The following is an 18,692-nucleotide window of genomic DNA, read 5'->3' as shown; positions in this document are numbered from 1 at the left end:
TGTATTTCTGCAATCCCTCATCAAATGAGACATCATTAGAAAACTAAGTTTAATTCATCATTAGAAATCTAGGTTTAATTATTGTGTACTATGGAAAATGAAACTCACTTCAAAATATTCTATAAGCTTGTGAGAATAGCGACCAAGTTCTCCAGCATATATGACTTGTCCTCCCCTCTTCATCAACAGTAACTGGAAAAAAGAACAATATCAGGCTTCTCCAGAATGTTTTTTGGTTCCACAACAGTAAGAAGGACCAGATTTTGCATGAAGTTATAAGTATCAGGAACCTCATCAAAAGACTCAAATATATCTATGCTTGGTTGGTGGATTGTGCACACAACAGTTCGTCCCGTATCCACTGTATTCCTGACTGTCCGCATAACAATAGCTGCAGCTCTAGCATCAAGGCCAGATGTTGGCTCATCCATGAAGATAATGGATGGATTAGAGACCAATTCTACAGCAATAGTAAGCCTCTTTCGCTGTTCAGTAGATAAACCATCAACCCCAGGAAGGCCCACCAATGCATCTCTCAATAGATTAAGCTCAACTAACTCCATTACCTCCTCGACAAACATCTACATTTTGAGACAACAAAAACTTTGGAGTTAATCTTATCTGAGAAAGGAGGAAAGAAAAGGATATAGTAAGATAACTAGAAGTTTAATTACATATTTATGATTTAATGGGTAACATCAGCATGAAGAAATTCTTTTTCTAGACCACTACGAGAAAGAATATCTGTGGTAGTGTTCAGATAGTGATGCATGATCGAAATAAATAAATCGATTATCAACCTACTCTGTATGAATAGAAAGTTCAGATAATCCATAAGCATTAATCTCCCAATTTATGGTATAGCCAGGATGGTCCTTTCCCTAGGTCGCTGCATGAAGCAAGGAAATTACATCTTCATCTAAGTTCTCCCTGCCAAGGGCAAGATATTGAGTATCATAGGGGAAATATGAGAAGGGAAATTCTGCAAGTATTTTTTACCATATCTCCTAAGTCAATAGAACCTCTTGTACCACCCTCAGACCTAGTCAAATGTTAATTAAACATGATGTTGATCTTGGAAATACAGATACTTCAAATCATATGTCATGTCCATTTTGTATTCATATTGGATATCGATGGTCGTCAAATACTTCTCAGAGACATGTCCAGTACTTTGAGCTAAGTATCCTACTTTCAAAATAAAAAAAAGGGTTACTTCCCGAATACACTTTAGACACTTCCTGCTAGATCCAAAAGCGAGGGAAGGTGACATATGGAGTCTATCATATTAATTTTAAAATAGAAGGTATGGATTATAGTATAGAGAATAATGACTAAATGAGAAGCTTGTAAAAGTTTGCTATCGTAAAAAGTATGGACTATATTATTTTGATTGCCTACTATGCTTTATGAATGTTTATGTATATACATGTGCATGTATTTGTGTGTATCTTTGCGTGTATGTATTTTATATGTATGCACGTACATATATACATATGTATAGATATAACATACATACATATGCATACAGACAACACACACACATATATGCCGTGATGTGTTCTATCTGTACTGTATCCTACTTTTTCAAGATATATTCATATCCCTTATCATGCTTTATCAACGTTGATGTTGTAAAACAAGATTTAAACTAATTGTTGCTAAAAAATACATGTGATAGATAGCGAATATGCACTCTCCACAAATTTAGACAATGATCAAAGAAGTATAAAAATGCAAATTGTATATCCATGAATGAACACAATGATGGTAGGAATTATAACATCGCGAGTACAGAATGTATATATAAATTGGGCACAAATTGGAAATTTCCATTCATGAAAGAAAAGATTGATGTGATATTTAGATAAAGCATAAAATGGACTATCTGCCAACTTTGAGAAGAAAGATAATCGCAAAATCCAGGTAGTAAAAAACGTGCCTTCCTTTGTTGTTGGTCGATATCTGGGGAAAGACGCAGCCAAGCTGAGTAAACAAGTGATTCATAAACGGTGACATGTGGTGAATGAATATCATTCTGTTCACAGTACCCACTAACCCGAGCAAACGTCTCTTGCTTTTTAGGGTAACCAGAAATGATGATACTTCCTTCAATATAACCGCCAGTTTTCCTTCCCGCCAAGACGTCCATCAACGTAGTCTTTCCAGCTCCACTGACACCAACTAATGCTGTCAGAACACCAGGTCTGAAAGCACCACTCACATCACATAGTAATTGCAAACGATTTTCTTCAACTCCTTGACTCTTCATCTCCTGATAGAGTAGAGAAAGATAAGCATGAGATTTCCTTTTTCGCATTGCAATTTTCCAACCACAATAGTCAGAATTGAGCACATAAATGACAGGAGTAGGGTTTTTCTGGTTGAGTGAATTGATTGTTCTCAAATCCCTTTACACACGAAAAGATATATAAGAATATAACCTATTGGAAATCAATTGACAATTCAGTGGCCTTGATGTCTAATATAGAGCAGTAAGCAAGGCATAACTTCTTAAACAAAATTTACAAATTTTACAATGCTTGTTTCTTTATGTTTTTGTTCACGTAGTCATGCAAGATTTTAAATACCATGGGATAGGGTCATCCCGGTGTATCCATGAAATGACACGCCCTGCATCATGACACTCAGGATGGTGGATTCCCATCCCATCCTAGTCCATTTCTCAACTTGTCTTGTCCCGACAATGGGAACAATTGGAACTGGTATTTAAACCTTGTAGATGAACAACCTTTTCTCAAAAACTACGCTCTTATTGTGAAAAATAAAAGGGTCCTCTTGCACATGTAGAAAAGAAAAACAGTTTGGAAAAGTACTTAGAAATAATCACAAATCAACAGATTTATAAGACATGGAAGTGGAAATGTAGGCAGCAGCACAGGGAAATGAAAATTAGTCAGATTTGATATGTAAATCGATCACCCATGAGTTGGGGTGAGGAGATGGAAAAAACAAAACAAACTAACTCAAAGCAAACAAACAGAGCCCTTGAAGAATATTTGGTAGTGTGTTAGGATTACTGACTTACAGCAGGCATGTCCACATAGTAATTCACATGGTTGAAAGTAAGAGAAAGAGGCTGGAAAGGCAAAACCATTCCTCTCCTAGCTGGATGGTCTGCATTATTTGCAATCTCAGAACTGTTCCTCCTTACAGACGTAGCTACGTTAGTACCATCTGCAGTAACAACAGCAGAATATATAAAACTAATAGATGGTAAAAAACATCCAGTTGAAAAATGACATACGTATCCATGTAAACTCTTAAGTAACTACAGATAACTACAAAGCAAAAGGGACCATTACATGAATGAACCCAATAAGGGACTGACTTATCTCTATGCTAGACTTGGTCTCATCAGCCATATGGAACAAAAACAGGACACGAGACTCCGACCACTGCAGGGTTTGGAGAGGGACAGATGTATGCAGCCTTACCCCACGTGTGGATTGATTAAAAACCTAGAATATAGTGGAGAGACCTTACCATTGCACCAAGGCCTGCCCTCTAAAAAGGATATCCTGGCACATGAAGCTCCTACAACTACGGGGTCTCGAAAGGGTCAGGCATACACAACCTTACCCCATTGTGCAAAGAGGCTATTTCCATAATTCAAACCCCTAAAACGCAAGTCAGAATAGAACAACCTTACCATTACACCAAGGCCTGCCCTCTAGCCATATGGAACAAATATTTGTTATTTTTGTACTCATATTACTCAAATGACTTAAATTATTATTGTTTGTGTACATCAATATTTGCTTCATGCCAACTTCATCTGGCATTTGATCAGGAAACATTAACTTTAAACTGCACATCCAAGATACTATAAAGAATGAAGCTGCTATCTAAATCAAAGTGTGATCAGCAAACCTGCAATAACAGGCATAGTAGATGCTCTACCACTCTCTGTAAATTCAGACATCTCTTGTGCGATTGATGTTGAGCCCTTTTTATTTTTACTATCTGAATCGTCATCAATTGTGACAGTTTGAGAATTTCCAATAGCTACATAGCGAAAATATTGTAGACGTGAGAGTCTTAACCAGGCATCAGAAAACTTAGAATAATAAATAAAAAAGTGATGACTTACGATTCAAGTAAGTTAGTGCTAGAATAAACAATGCATTGAACAGAAGAGAAAACCCAAAAAGGGCAGCAACAGCAAGCCAATACCAATAGCCATTCACAAACATGCCTCTAGATTTAAGAATTGCCTGTCCTACTGTTGATGCATCAATACTGGAATCAGTGTTTGGCTGTAAAAGAGAAAAGCAAAAGCATGTAAAATTGGAATATGGCCTGGCATTGAGAATGAAATCTTAGTTTACATACTGTAGGTACATCAGCATCCTACAAGTAGATAATGACACAAGCATAACTATAGCATTCAGACAAAAAGGACTACATAATAGGAAAAGGAAAAAAATTACCTTGCTCCATCTGTGTGCAAGAAATTCATTGATAGCTACAGCATTCTGCCCATACATCATAGGAGAAATCCAGTAGCCCCATATCCACCATGATTGGATATCATCTGCTCACAGACAGAAAAAGAATGAAGCAGAATACAATCCACCATCAAGCTTACTAGTAAAAGAACCAAATCAGTGGCATAACATCAAATGTTAAGCTCTGCTGTAGGTGATGAGAAATGAAAATGTTTCTTACAAATATACTGAAAAAAATACAGTTAAAAAGGGAATCCAAACAGAGACTTATTTGTTACAAATGATATACACCTTTTGAGATGACAAATCCTCCAAGCACAAAAACAATGAGCAAAGCAAAAGTCCCAAATGTATTGGATATAACCATTGTTCTTCCAACAGCACCAAGAAAGCGAAACAGAGAGAGTGCCATTTGATGAATAAAGAAGAATGCCAATAATTGTCGAAAGAACCTGAGGAAGTTGGAAAACTGTCAACATATTGTCTACTATAACTTATACACTGCATCATCACAAAAAGCTGAAGACTAAATCTTCCTGTACAACGCAAAAGATGACAACCTGTGATAGAACTCAGGGAGAAACTTAGAAGTGCTTACCGGCTGGCAGCAGGCGCAAAACCAATCACATAATATGTGAGAATAACCCATATTCCCGATTCTAATAGTGAGAGAGGAATCTTGAGGAACCAATATGATAATCCGAAAGCCCAGGGAGGGAAAAACAAGAAATCTCTTTGTTTATAGAACACTGGGAGCTTCATAACAGTCATTGCCAGCTCTGCAAATCCATTGAACATCACAGTAATCAAACTGTAAAATAGTACACCAAAGTACTTGTTACCATCAGAAATTGCTTCATGGTGCATTTCTGTTCTCAGAAACACAGTCATAGCTATCAGTGACAGGACAGTTATCTGTGTAGTCTTAAATACATAGATAAATGAATTGCGTTTCATAAGTAACCATTCCCTTGCTAAACATGCTTTGAAGAGCTCCCAATTAGAGATGCCATATCTTTCTGTTGCCAATGCAGCAGGATGTGTTTTAGATTTATCATAAGGAATTTTGAGATCTTCTGAAAGCTTCTGCCCCATATGAAATGACTTGAACAACTGTGCAAACTCAGCAACTGAGATATACCGGTAAGTTTGGTTCTTGTTAAACCAGTACTGTTCTTGATCCTTTTTTGACGTTACCTCTTGAAGAAAGTCTGCGACTCCTTTTCTTTCAGGACATTTGAAACCAACAGACTCAAAGAACTCAAGAATGTTGTCACAAGGACCTTGGTAGACCATTTGTCCCTCAGATAAAAGCACAACGTCATCAAAAAGTTCAAATGTCTCAGGTGCAGGTTGAAGAAGAGAAATGATCACTGTTCCATCCATGACATGAACCATCTGCCTAAGGAACTTAACAATCTGAAAAGTGGTAGAACTATCAAGTCCAGTAGATATTTCATCCATGAATAGTGCCCTTGCAGGACCAGCCAACATTTCTCCTGCAAGTAAACAACAGAGAGCTTCAGAGTGAGCTCATTGAGATAGATCAAAGACAAGCGTACATCAAGAATCCCCATGCAAAACTGAAAAGGAAATAAAATCATTAACTTCACTGAAAGATTATGTCATGGAAAGGAATTCATGAGAAAGATTATTCAATAACGTTAATGACAAATTATGGAAACCTGATGCCCTGAAAATGGAAGAAACATGTTAATGAAAGTAACAAGAATACTGGAGCTGAGACTCATGCACTATGTGTACTAAACAGAAAAGGAACAATCATGGATAAAGTTCTCATGTTTATCAACATGTTAACAGTATCTTCTTGAACTATTTCTTTCATCAGATATATGATTCTTTTGGTCCTTCTCATATTCAAAATGTTAAAAGAGCAATGGTTGTCTCAGAGAGATAGGAATCAACCAATGTGCGGAAGTAACATATTATTTTCTTCAGATGAGGGCACAACATATTGTATTAGAACAAAAAGTTATATTATGATGCTTATGCTGCACATCATCTTTATCGGTAAATCTTTAGCTATGGCTCTTCTTCTATATATTTCAAAAGTGAGTCAAACATTGTCCAGATGTCCTCATAATTGTAATTGAACCCATTAAACAATGGTTAGTTATCCAACATTTGATGCAAGCAAGCCTGCATGAAATTAAACTAGCACGTCAGAAACTTGAACTAAAAGCAGAAAATAAACCTAAAGAAGGGATAATTGATGGCCTCATGCCAACTCCTTAAGGATCCTCGGTCTTTGACCTCCAAGTTCTCCATCGAATGCTCGAAGCTTCTAGCCTCACACCGGTCACCTCTAATGTTATCACAGTCTCACACCATGGCAAGCAAGGAATCAATCCAAGCAACAAATTGAAGAAAAAACTTCAAAACGTTATTGAAGGTTATTTGATGTCTAAAGAGTATAATTCCAAGTCTGTCTATAGGAGAAATCTCCTAAAGCCGATAAGCTTTACTGGTTCCCATGGGATATAAATGTCCTAAAAAGTTAAAGAGACAAATATTAAATAACCAGCTAAAAATAAACGAAAGCCAAATTAAAAATTTGCACAAATAAAAGAAGAATCATCCTATAAATTATGGGCCACAAAACGACATTTTCATAACTTTCTAGAAGTTCACCAGCACTAGCACATCTTTGATAAAATCTTCTAACCACCATTTTGCATGATTCAACATGCGTTGGAAAGCTAACTCAATGATAGACATCATGGAAGTGACTTTATACAAAACTTCGAATTATGTTGATGCTAGTGAAGCTTGCATTTGGACTGAGAATGTGTCAGATTGCCTTTTCCAATACAGATGGAGAATGGTGTTTTCATAATTTTCTAGAAGTTCACCAACACTGACACATCTTCGATAAAATCATTCATAACTTCCTTATCTAGCCTCCATTTTGAGTGATCAACATGTGTTGGAAAGTTAACTCGATCCTGGACAGCTTGGAAGTGGCTTTATATGAAAATTGGAATTATGTTGATGCTAGTGAAGCTTCCATTTGGACTAATATGCAGTAGATTGCCTTTTCCTATATGGCTGGATATGTACTTCAAAATATTGACTTTTCATCTTTGACGATCTTCCATCATATATGTTGCACTAATAAGACTTCTTTTTGGGCATCTGGATCCTTGGTTTAGACAACTAATAAATATGGCGATCCATGGTTGCATCAAATCCCTCAGCTTGAAAAATTCAGCTCTAGATGAATTGACATGGGGTAAGATATAATGGTCTTCTTTCTCAAATTGTCTTACTTTAAAGACGGAAGGCCATATGATGGTAGGAGCTGGAGGCTTCTTCTCGACTACAGGCTTCTTTGGATCAGCTTAACTTTCTTCTTGATGGGAACAAGAAGCTCCTTGACTGCTATACTTGTAAATAATACTTCAGACCCAACATAAACGATCTATACTTGTAAATAATACTTCAGACCCAGCATAAACAATCTTATTATCTTCGTAACTTTCGCAAATATGCTCTTGAGTGGAAATCTCATGAATCTTCAATAAGTCCATGATGCATCAATCAAGGCTTTGGATCTTCCAAGATAATTTCAGAATCTTAATGATTTCCTTCTATGTATGTCTCTTACCTTGCTTCGAGGAGCTTCTTGTAAGTCTCGATATTGCAGCTTCTAGGATGGTATTTCTTTATTATTTCACTTCTCATCATATCCCATTTTCTGATGGTTATCTTACAATTCCAACAATGGTCTTCAAGTGTTCTCCATGAAATCTTGGCTTCAACTTTGAACTTGCTCTTAGCAAATTCCAAACAAATTGATCCATTCATGTGATAGGAAGAAAGTAATCTTTAATAGAAAGGAGCTAATCAAGAAAGGCATCTAGATCCAATTCTCCTAGAAGTCTTCTACTTTGAGTCTAACTATGGTATGAGTTATTAGTTGTCTGATTGATTTTAATGTTTGCCATCTCCGTACCAGACACTTTATCAGTACCATGCTAGTACAGCGTCGATATGCCTAGTTTCGAGATCAGTTCGACATAGCAAGACTCAGTATGTGCCTCATATTGAGTTTCGGTTCAGTAAAGGTACGGTATAGTCCACCCCGTATGGGGCGGTAATACAACCGCGGTATGCACTGACACTGCAGACCATGATTATAGGGGTGGAACGACCTCTCAATCTAGTTTATTCCAGGATGGGCATTGTCATCTAGGCCTTTCTCGTTGCTCTGAACTCCCCTACACCAAGGATGTTGTCTAGGCCAAGAGCCATAGTTTGTTTCTATTTTGATTTGGTTGTTCTTTCTCATTTTTGATACCAGCAAGATCTAGCCAAACGATAAGAGGGTTGAATACAATTCAGCAAGTAGGACTTGCTCCAGTTCCTTATGTCCAGAAAGAGCTCTTTAAGTGTTGTGATGAGACCGCGTTCCATCAGGTTTTCTTAAATTAAGATAAGTTTCTAGTGCAAATTGAGATCTTTGAGCTAGGATGAAATATTGTCAGAGAGTGGACTCAATTTGTCAAGAAGTGAATTGTCTATGGTAGGATCAATTTTTGAGCTTTTCTACTTCTTGTTCCCATGAATCTACTCTAGGTTTGAGACTAACTCCTATTTGGTTGCTCATGTTGGATCAAGTATTCATTCTCTTAGTTCGGCCTAAGATGGTAAATTTTCAGTAAAAACAATGCTCCAAAGGTATTGGAAGTTGACTTCGGCTTAACCTAAGAATTTCCAAGTCAAACCTACTAGGGAAACCGAGTCTGACTTGTAGTATATGGCCCCATACCTAAAGCAATTCAGAATCAAGATCAGATGGCAATAGGTACGCCATCTGAATCTTATCCCTAACTGGCTTGGATTGGGCCTAGGTATTGGATGGTATAAGGGCAAAAACCAGAGATGATGCCAAAGATGAAGAAGATGAGGGAACAAAAGATTTGGTTCTATTTTTTTTGAACCAACTAGAAATCGACTAGAAATTTGAAAGAAACTAGGACTTTTAAATCAAAAAATTTTTAGATCAGAAAAGGAAGTTCTGATGCTCTTAGGAATTATACAAAAATTCAAATACTACGCAGCAAGAAGACTTGCATTAGTAACAAGTTTGATAGAATCAAGGTTGGAGTCAAAGTTGAAAATAAACTCCTTTATTTTACATTTTAAAATTCTAAACTGAAAGGGAAAGATTGGGATCTGATACCAAATCTGATACAGGCAAGCTTGCACAAGATTAGTAGCACAGGAGAAACTTAAACTAGAAGTAGAAAATAAACTTGAAGAAGGGATAGTTGATGGCCTCACGCCAAATCCTTGAGGGTCTTTGGTCTCTCACCTCCAACCTCTTCAAGGAACGAAATGCTTAAAGCTTCCAGCCTTGCACTGGTCATCACTCACGCAATCGTGGTCTCACACCACATCAAGCATGGAATTGAAGAAAAGCTTCAAAACTTTATTGATGATTACTTGATGTCAATAGAGTACAACTAGGTATCTATGTATAGGAGAGATCTCCTAAAGTTAATAGGTTTTCCTAGTTCCTATGGGATATAAATTTCCTTAAAAAATAGATATAAATATTACATAAATAGCCAAAGATAAATTTCTAGCTCCTGCAGGACTTATAACTCATCTAACATAAGTTTCTAGAAGAAATAAACATAAAAGTTTGGAAAAAAATAAAAGAAGAATCATCCTATAAATTATGAGCCATAGGATGATATTTTCATAATTATCTGGAAGATTGCCGCCATTGACACATCTTCAATAAATCATTCATAACTTCCTCATCCAACCTCTATTTTAAGTGATTCAAATGCGTTGGAAAGCTAACTTGATGCCACATATCATGGAAGTGCATTTAAATGAAAATTTGAATTATGTTGATGCTAATGAAGCTTCCTTCTGGACTGATGTATGCTGGATTGCCTTTCCTAATGCAGCTGGATATGAACTTCAAAATATTAGCCTTTTGAGCTTCAGCTATCCTTATATGGGTTGCTATGAAGATATCTATTCCTGGGTATCTGGATCCTTGGTTCAGAAAGCTGATAGATATGGTGATCGATGGTTGCATCAGCATTACCTGTCAACACTCACAAATTTTGCATAAAGTTAATTCAACATATAAGCATATGTTGTCGGTATGGATACAAATTTATGAGCTTTTAATGTAAGAGATGTAAGTTCCAAAAGTGTAAGCCCCATCCTTACAATCAGCTGTGTGTGGAAGAAGTAGAAATTTCAAACAACCATGGGATTCAAATTTTTAAGTAACAGATAAACTATTATGTCCGGAAGTGCTTGACTTCTGGATGCACGCATGCACTAATGACACCAACAATGACAAAAACAACAACAATAGTGTGGCATTCAAAATTTCAAGTAATAGATAAACTATTATGTCTGGAAGTGCTTGACTTTTGGATGCACACATACGCTAACAACAACAAATAGTAGTAGTAGTAGTAATTTTTCATTGTGATGACAAGGTAATTAACAATTAAAACTTGCATGAAACATTTTGTTTTCTGGCAAATGGATATGGTTCCATCCTACAAATTCAATGAGAATATGCTCTTAATTGCATATAGCACTTCTAAGTACATCAATGAAACAGAAGAGCATATGCTGGTTAACATTAAACTTTTTTCTTGATAGCAAAATTAAAGATTGACTGGTCACCTACAAATGTATTAACAGAATCAGGAAATATAGTTTTCCCGAAAGGATAAGTGGTTATTCTTTATTTAATATGCATAAAGAGAAGTACCGGTTGTCACACGCTTCTTTTGTCCACCAGATATGCCTCTTCTCATCTCATCACCAACTAGGATATCTGCACAGATATCCAAACCAAGTACCTGGATCATAGTACTTTAAATAATTAGAATCACCGGACATGACTCATACAATTACAATACGGAGCTAAATTTAATTTGTACATGCACAAGATGGAGGACCAAACCTTAAGAATGTAATCTGTTACAACATTGGTTTCCTGCCCTTCCACTGCAGTTGCCTTCATGAAAGCATCAATTTCAGGATCTGGTTTAATACCTGCAGCCCTCTCTCGTCTTGACAATTCTGAAAGCATCTCATATCTGGTTCCCACACCTAAACACCGTCCTGAGAAATCTATGGTCTCTCGAACTGTCAGCTCACCATTGTGAAGGTCTTGCTGACTAATGTATGCACTTGTTCTCTGGGGGACAAACTCTGATAACTCATGACCACAATATGTGATTTTACCAGATACCTGTTAACAAAGCAGTAATAATAAGCACATTTGAGAACATACATATGAATGTATATATGCATACATGATTACAATCACTTGCATAACCTTGCATATAGGCAAATACAAATGAGACATACCCTTAGCTTTTTATCAAGCTTCCCAGCAAGGGCCAGCAAAAGTGTTGTTTTCCCTGAGGCCGGAGGTCCAAGAAGCAGTGTCATCCTGGATATATATTGAATACCAAAATATGTTTTACTGAGATATTTTCTGATAAGTACACAACGGTCCTATCTTATCAACAAAAAATTGTACATTTGTTCTAATGATTAGTCATCAGCATGCGAACCACACTGATGCTTCATTTAGAAAATAAAACAAAATAATTTTTTTATGCTTCCTATGATATAAGACTTTTCATGTTAACTCAATATGGATACGGACTTCTTATCTCTTTCTACCAGCAGAAGGGAAGAAAATGGGTATTGTTGAGCATCAGATCCTTTTCACCTAAATCATAAGAGAATCTGCTGCTATTTAGTTTTCCCATGCGCTTGTCTGCTAGAAAGTATCTTTCCAGAGAAACAAAAAAGAAGGAATAAATGAAATAAAAGGGGAAAAAATTGGACTTGGAGGTAACATCTATGAGAGGATTGACCACACAAGCATTAAAGCATGGACAAAAATGACTTCCAAAGTGTTAAACCTCTTTGGGAATCTTTTACATGGTTCATCAAGCAAAGTATAATAGATAGGAAACAGAGACCGAATACATGTCCTTTGTCTTCAATCCTTTTACCTTGCCTTTACAAATAATAGTTTTAGCATTTTTACCAAAAGAAACAGATAAGGATCTAATACAAAAATGTGATCTATAAACTTATGTAAACATACCTCGAAGGCTTCAGGATTCCACTCACATCATTAAGTATCTTCATTGTCCTTTTCTTGGATTTAGAAAGCCGCATGAAACCAATAATTTCCTGCATTAAAAATAAAAACTGAAATGAAGGATACATCATCACAGAAACAAAGATTTTCATTTACTTTTGGATTAAATAAAGAAGCTTGTTTTCCATACCTCATGTACAATATCTTTCTTAATTATGCCAATACAGTACTACCGAAAAGTAAAACGAAATCAATATTGCATCCCTTGGACATGATCATGGCTCTGATGAAGAAATTATATTACATAGATGGAGTCAAAAATTTTGAACACTAACTTGCAGAGCCATTCAGAGGTTTGTTGGGGAACAGAATTTTAGTTTTCATTGCCTAAACAACTGAAAACAGATGAAATTTCTTCTAGCCAAAGAGCGAAAAATGGCAAATACAAATTAATAGCTGTGAAGTGGAATGCAGGCAGCCTTCAAATGAAACTAAAGTTTGGAAGAACAAAAGATTTACAGACATTAGATACATGGAATACCTCTATGATGTTCATGGTGCCATTCAGCAGAGTAGGGAGCGCTCTGCTGCCTACATAAACATCTGCCTCCACTGACAAATTCTCATACCGGACTTCGATTTTAGGAAGTTCGAGCCCGACCCTGATTCATTTAACATCGAAAACTAACACATCATTAGAACAAATTCAAAATTCAAAATTAAGAACGGCCAGTTAAATTAGAAGCAGAGAGAAAGAACAGATGGAAACGGACAAGAGGTAGAATTTTCCATTACCGGTCGATCCGGTCTCTAAGCCGGAGAAGGAACCGCTCGTTGTCATCCTCCACCACCTTGAGGACGTGCTCCACAAGGAGCTTCCTGTCCTGAATTCCGAGCTCGCCGACATCGACCTCATTGCTGACGATCTTGCCGTTCTCGATCACCTGCCGGATGATGGCTTTTCTCATCCGGTCGTAGGTGGGGAGCTTCTCCAGCGCGGCCCATTTCAGGTTCTCCTCGTCGTCTCCCTCATTGAGGTCCCGCCGGAAGGCGTCCGACGGGTCCCGGAAGCTCGACGCCAGCCAGTTTCTCCGGCCACTGCTCCTCCGGCTGCTGTTCTTGCTGCTCGACCTGCTCAAATTGTCCGCCATTGCCAAAATCCTCCCAAATTCCCTAACCAAATCAGGAGATAAAAAAATTTTGACGTAAGAACTCATTCTCCAACATTTGAATCAGTGTTGGCGACGTTTCCCTCCATTTCGGAGTCGATATGAAGCAGCCAAAAAAGAAAAAAAAAACACTAGCATTCAGCTACCTCTCCTCCTCTTCCACTCTGCCACCTGCTGGAGGCTGCCGCCGGAGTTACCGACGGCGCTGCGGAGTGCTTATGTTTCAAGCACAGCAGGGGGCGGGAGGAGTCGCCATTGAACTCTAGATTCCAAAGGTGAGGAGTGGGAGAGGGAAGAAAAAGGAGGAGGAGGAACTCCTGGAGAAGAGAGGAGAGAGACGGAACTAGTGGAAGGCTTATATAGAGGGAGTAGAGGGAGAGGGCGCAAAGCGGTGGAGGGAAAATGTCATAAAATATTGAGATGGAAACGTGAGGCTGCCGTTGGAGCTTAGTCCAAGATTTTTATTTTTTCTTTCTTTCTCCATCTCCTTGATGTTTCCTTCCATGATGCGGTGGCGCTCCGTCTCTCCGGAACTCTCGGGTTTGCAAAGCTTGGCACGCTGACAGGTCCCGTGGAGGGAGGTGGAAAAACAAAAAGATTTTTTTTTTCTTTTCCTTTCCAAGCAACTCACACATCCCAGACCCCAGAGTACAATTAATAAAATTAAAAAAAATATAAAAATAATTTTAAAAAAAATAACATGAGGACTAAGACAGTGTGGCCTACGAGAGACCATTCACATCTAAGAGTATGTGAACATTGCGTAGCAGCAGGCTCGAACTCGCATCGAGATTCCGGCCCTATATCCACTCTATCACCATATCCGAGTACCTCTCAAGCAGAATACGGTCCGCACCCAGTACTTATCTCGTATAAGTAATTCCTATCATGTCGCCCTGAGCTCAGCACCAACCACAGATACGTCGAAAGTCCACCGGCCCCGAATCTAATTTGAGTTGAGATATAGTTAATCCATAGGTGTGTACGTACGAGCATGGAGTGGCCTATGATTTGCACCCAACAAATGATATACAATTGTCAAATACGGTGATCTTGTATATGTTGTATAATTTATTTTGTTTTATGATCATCTATCTTTGGACGATATTAATATTGTAAGCGGCATACCGCAGATGTTCCTAAATCGTGTGCATATTTCCGTACCCACAAGTTAAAATAGTTATAAAAAATATATGGTATATAAATAGGTAGAAAATATAAATATAAATATAAATAATTTCTAATGGAAGAGAATGATAGATTTATAAATATATAATTTTATTTTATATTATTGCTGATAAGAAAGTTTATTTGACTATAATCTAGTTTGGCCGGTTAAATGGATTCTTTTAACAAAAGATATCTTTTAAACGCTAAAGCGATGCGTAGCTAAAAAGTACGAAAAAAAAGAAAAATTCTTCACACATCTGAATTTTCGTAGTCAAACAAGGGTGGCCATAAGTTTTTTGTGGAAAGACTTTGGTACCCTTCAGTGGTTAAAAGAAAAACCTGCTCTGGTGTTGAAGAATAGATTAGGAGACTCATGATTATTGCCCTAATTACTTTTATTTTACCATTTTACCATCGAATTTTGTTTCGCATGCTACAGTCCAAGGTTGTATCATTGCTGCAAAAGAAGGATTCATGTTCCTTCATGCAGATGTGAATCCACCATCGGATCATGCAATGGCAACTTAAAAATCTATGCAGGCGGATGAATGAAGAATTCAGAGTGCTTTGAGATCTACACAGAACATGATCTAACAGTCGACGTCGTAAAAAAATATTAATCATTCTTTCACATAAAAGATACAACCCAAACTGTTGCAAGAGACGAGTATTCGATTATGAAGAGTATTAGCCAATATTCCAACTCTTCTATATATAAATCTTCAGCTCCACGAATGGTGGCACTATTTGGCCTCAATCATTCTAGGTGAGATTTTTAGTAGGGTTGGAGTGGATATAGAGTAAAGAATGAGAAATAATCGCTCTAAATTTTTTTAAAATAATATTTTTATCATTTTACTAAATTTTTTTTTCCCTTCCCTCTAAGGCCCTTCATATCCTTTTCTTCGCCAATTTACTAGGAGAGAACGCCACATAGTTTGCTTGAATCGCAATTTATTTGTGATATCCATAAATTTTCAAATAAACTGGGAGCCATTAGCAAATCAATAGATAGATAGCTGAATAGTTCCACGAGTTTCTATATCATGAATTATTAACTTCTAAAAATTCGGTGACTATGGTTAGGAATTACTATTTCACAGTGAAAGTTTGGGGTGGTGATACCATTTTAGAACCGCCAAGTTCACCAATTTGCTCACAAGAAATTAGGCTATCTAGAAAATTTTGGTTAAGTGAAACTCAACCAAGTAGAGTTAAACGATAGGCACCCTGGTCTAGCATGTTTGTAAGGTTAATCTAACTAAAGCTACAATGAGAATTTCTCCCCATCTAAATCTAGCTTAAAAACCTAGCCCAACTCCAAAGCCACCCAAATTTAACAATTTTTGTTGGTCCTAGTTTAAGAAAAGGATAAATGATATTTTTACTCTAGTAGGATGAAGTGTTTTGACATCTAAGGTAAAACTTTTGTTGTTGACTTGTTATTTGCTATTTGCCCTTAGTAATGTTGTGAGAAGCTCTTTCTTACATTTGTTGTTTGACTTATTATTTGTTGAAAAACCTTTTTTATGCATAAAAAAGTTTTTTATATGACATGACACAAGCGAGTTTGTGGAACTCATGAAAAGTATTGCCAAACATGGGGATTGGTTTAATATTCCTCCTCCTTTGACTGACACAAGCGAGTTGACCATAAGAGAATCACGGCACCTCTCTCTCTCTCTCTCTCTCTCTCTCTCTCTCTCTCTCTCTCTCTCTCTCTCTCTCTCTCTCTCTCTCTCTCTCTCTCTCTCATTCATTGTGAGGCTAGCAATTTAGATAGGTCATCTTATAGACTTATATTCCTCCTCCTTTGACTGAGACTAGAAAGTAGAAATATCACTTCTTGATCTATATTTATAAGTACCTAAGTAGGATTAACAAACTTATATCCGAGATAAACAACAAAAAAGAATGGTACAACATAATTTAGTGCGGAATAAATACCTAGGGTTAAAGGTAAACACTAATGTTGAAGATTAAACACTTAGAAGGGGGATTTGCTCGCTGACTTCTTGGCTGTTAGACGAGAGTAAATACTCAACATGCAATAATAATGACTAATTTTGCTACGATAAATATAAACTATGAAGCATAAACACTAAATCTAGTACAATGAAGACTAACATTGCCTGAGCAAACATGAAATTTCTGGTAACATGATGGTTTAGACAAAGTTGTCTCCAAGTAAATAGCATGAAAGAAGGGTAACAAGATAAATTTAGTACAATATAAACACCTAATGTCAAATAGTAGGCATTAAAATTGAAATAATGAACACTTACAATTTACCGGATAAGCAGAAAAAGGGAGATATGCTCTGATTTCTTGCTTGCCAGATGTACACTTAAGGTGCAATAACAAAGGACAAATATTTATAGAATAAATTAAAGAAATCCTTGCGAATAAACACTAATTCCGGAGAAGTAAATACTAACATGAACAAAGTTGACGATCAATGTTCGGTAACATGACTGACTAGCCCAGGCTGTTTGAGAGTGAACAAAAAGGAAGAAGGGTAACAAGATTAGCTATCATGTAATAAAAACTTGGTTTTTAGTACTAAACACTAATGTTGAGGCAATAAACACTTACAGCGTAACGAATAAGTGAAAAAAAGGCTGATTTCTTCTCTACCTTCTTGCTACCATCACCACCAATTCTCTCGAATAATCGTATGATAATAACATCTTTTATCACAATAATAAAATATTATCATAATTCCTATTCTAGTAGTTTTAATATGATGAAATAATAATTAAAATTAATCATAATATCATATATCAATATATAACACTAAAGTATAATATACATTGCAATAATAAAATATAACATAATTTCAATATAAAGATATACAAACATAATAACTGTTGTTATAATATTATGAAAATAAACATTATAATATATTATATTATAATATTCATTATATTACATAATATAATACTAGATTACAGTATTTTATACTATACAATATGATATGATATGATATAAATTACAAATTTAGTTTTCAGATGTAAACAAATTCGACTGACGTACCTTGCAAATGCAAATACAACATTTTCTACTTGTAGCTGCATCTAGAAATAAGGGGTAATGGTGGTTTGCTAACAGTATCATGCCTTGTTAATTTGAATATAAAAATTGCGGGTAGTTCGGATATAAAAATTGTGGGAGGGTGGTGTTGCCATGGGGAGCAGCTGCTCAAAGCCTTTATGTTCCCGAGAATGATCGATTGAGTGTCCTCCAATGCTTCTCCATCTGAAACACTTGGCTCATTTGAGAGAAGGGAAGTGGATGAGGGCCATGAGACATGGAGTTTTTTGTTATTGTTTAGGATTTCAAACTAGTAGTTGGAAGATTAGAATAATTTCATATATATGCTTGTACCATGTCCACAAGTATTTAATTTCCACAGGTTTGAACCCGAGCAGTCCCGGTGAACTTGAAGTATTTCATTTTTTTTAGGGGGGAGAGTGAACTTGAAATATTGCAAGAGTATTTCAAAAATCTTTATTAAAAGGAAATATGTGCAAGCTAATAAAATTGCAAATTATGGGGAAATGCTCAAGAATTGAGTGGAAACAGTACTCGCAGGAACAGGTCGCCGCCCGTGGCCTGACTTGTTGACCAACGTAAGTAGGTCTAAGCTAACTCTCCCTCTCCCTCTCTCCCTCTCTCTCTCTCTCTCTCTCTCTCTCTCTCTCTCTCTCTCTCTCTCTCTCTCTCTCTTCTTCTCTTTTCTTCTTTTTT

At 36.7% G+C, this 18,692-nt stretch overlaps 1 protein-coding gene across 1 annotated transcript in view; it reads right to left on the bottom strand.

Moving 5' to 3' along the window:
• Positions 1–14,330, bottom strand: part of LOC103718385 (pleiotropic drug resistance protein 2-like) — a 35,432-nt gene extending 21,102 nt beyond the window's left edge. The window contains exons 1-16 of the mRNA XM_039116559.3: positions 13,919–14,330; positions 13,399–13,776; positions 13,145–13,265; positions 12,607–12,695; positions 11,853–11,937; positions 11,443–11,733; positions 11,248–11,338; positions 5,071–5,971; positions 4,764–4,924; positions 4,455–4,558; positions 4,115–4,280; positions 3,895–4,029; positions 3,050–3,198; positions 1,943–2,275; positions 291–581; positions 109–192 (exon numbers count right to left, since the gene is read on the bottom strand). Of these exons, the coding sequence (XP_038972487.1) occupies positions 109–192; positions 291–581; positions 1,943–2,275; positions 3,050–3,198; positions 3,895–4,029; positions 4,115–4,280; positions 4,455–4,558; positions 4,764–4,924; positions 5,071–5,971; positions 11,248–11,338; positions 11,443–11,733; positions 11,853–11,937; positions 12,607–12,695; positions 13,145–13,265; positions 13,399–13,754 (3,357 nt within the window). The 5' untranslated portion in view covers positions 13,755–13,776; positions 13,919–14,330. The remainder of the gene's footprint in view (positions 1–108; positions 193–290; positions 582–1,942; positions 2,276–3,049; positions 3,199–3,894; positions 4,030–4,114; positions 4,281–4,454; positions 4,559–4,763; positions 4,925–5,070; positions 5,972–11,247; positions 11,339–11,442; positions 11,734–11,852; positions 11,938–12,606; positions 12,696–13,144; positions 13,266–13,398; positions 13,777–13,918) is intronic.
• Between the last annotated feature and the right edge of the window lie 4,362 nt (positions 14,331–18,692).

The sequence above is a fragment of the Phoenix dactylifera genome, chromosome 12 (genome assembly GCF_051530095.1).
Source record: "Phoenix dactylifera cultivar Ajwa chromosome 12, Ajwa_hap1_PhDact_Kaust_v1.1, whole genome shotgun sequence".
NCBI classification, from domain to species: Eukaryota; Viridiplantae; Streptophyta; class Magnoliopsida; order Arecales; family Arecaceae; genus Phoenix; species Phoenix dactylifera.
Note: the sequence above shows the minus strand (reverse complement) of the source record. Positions and strands in the feature narration are given on the sequence as shown.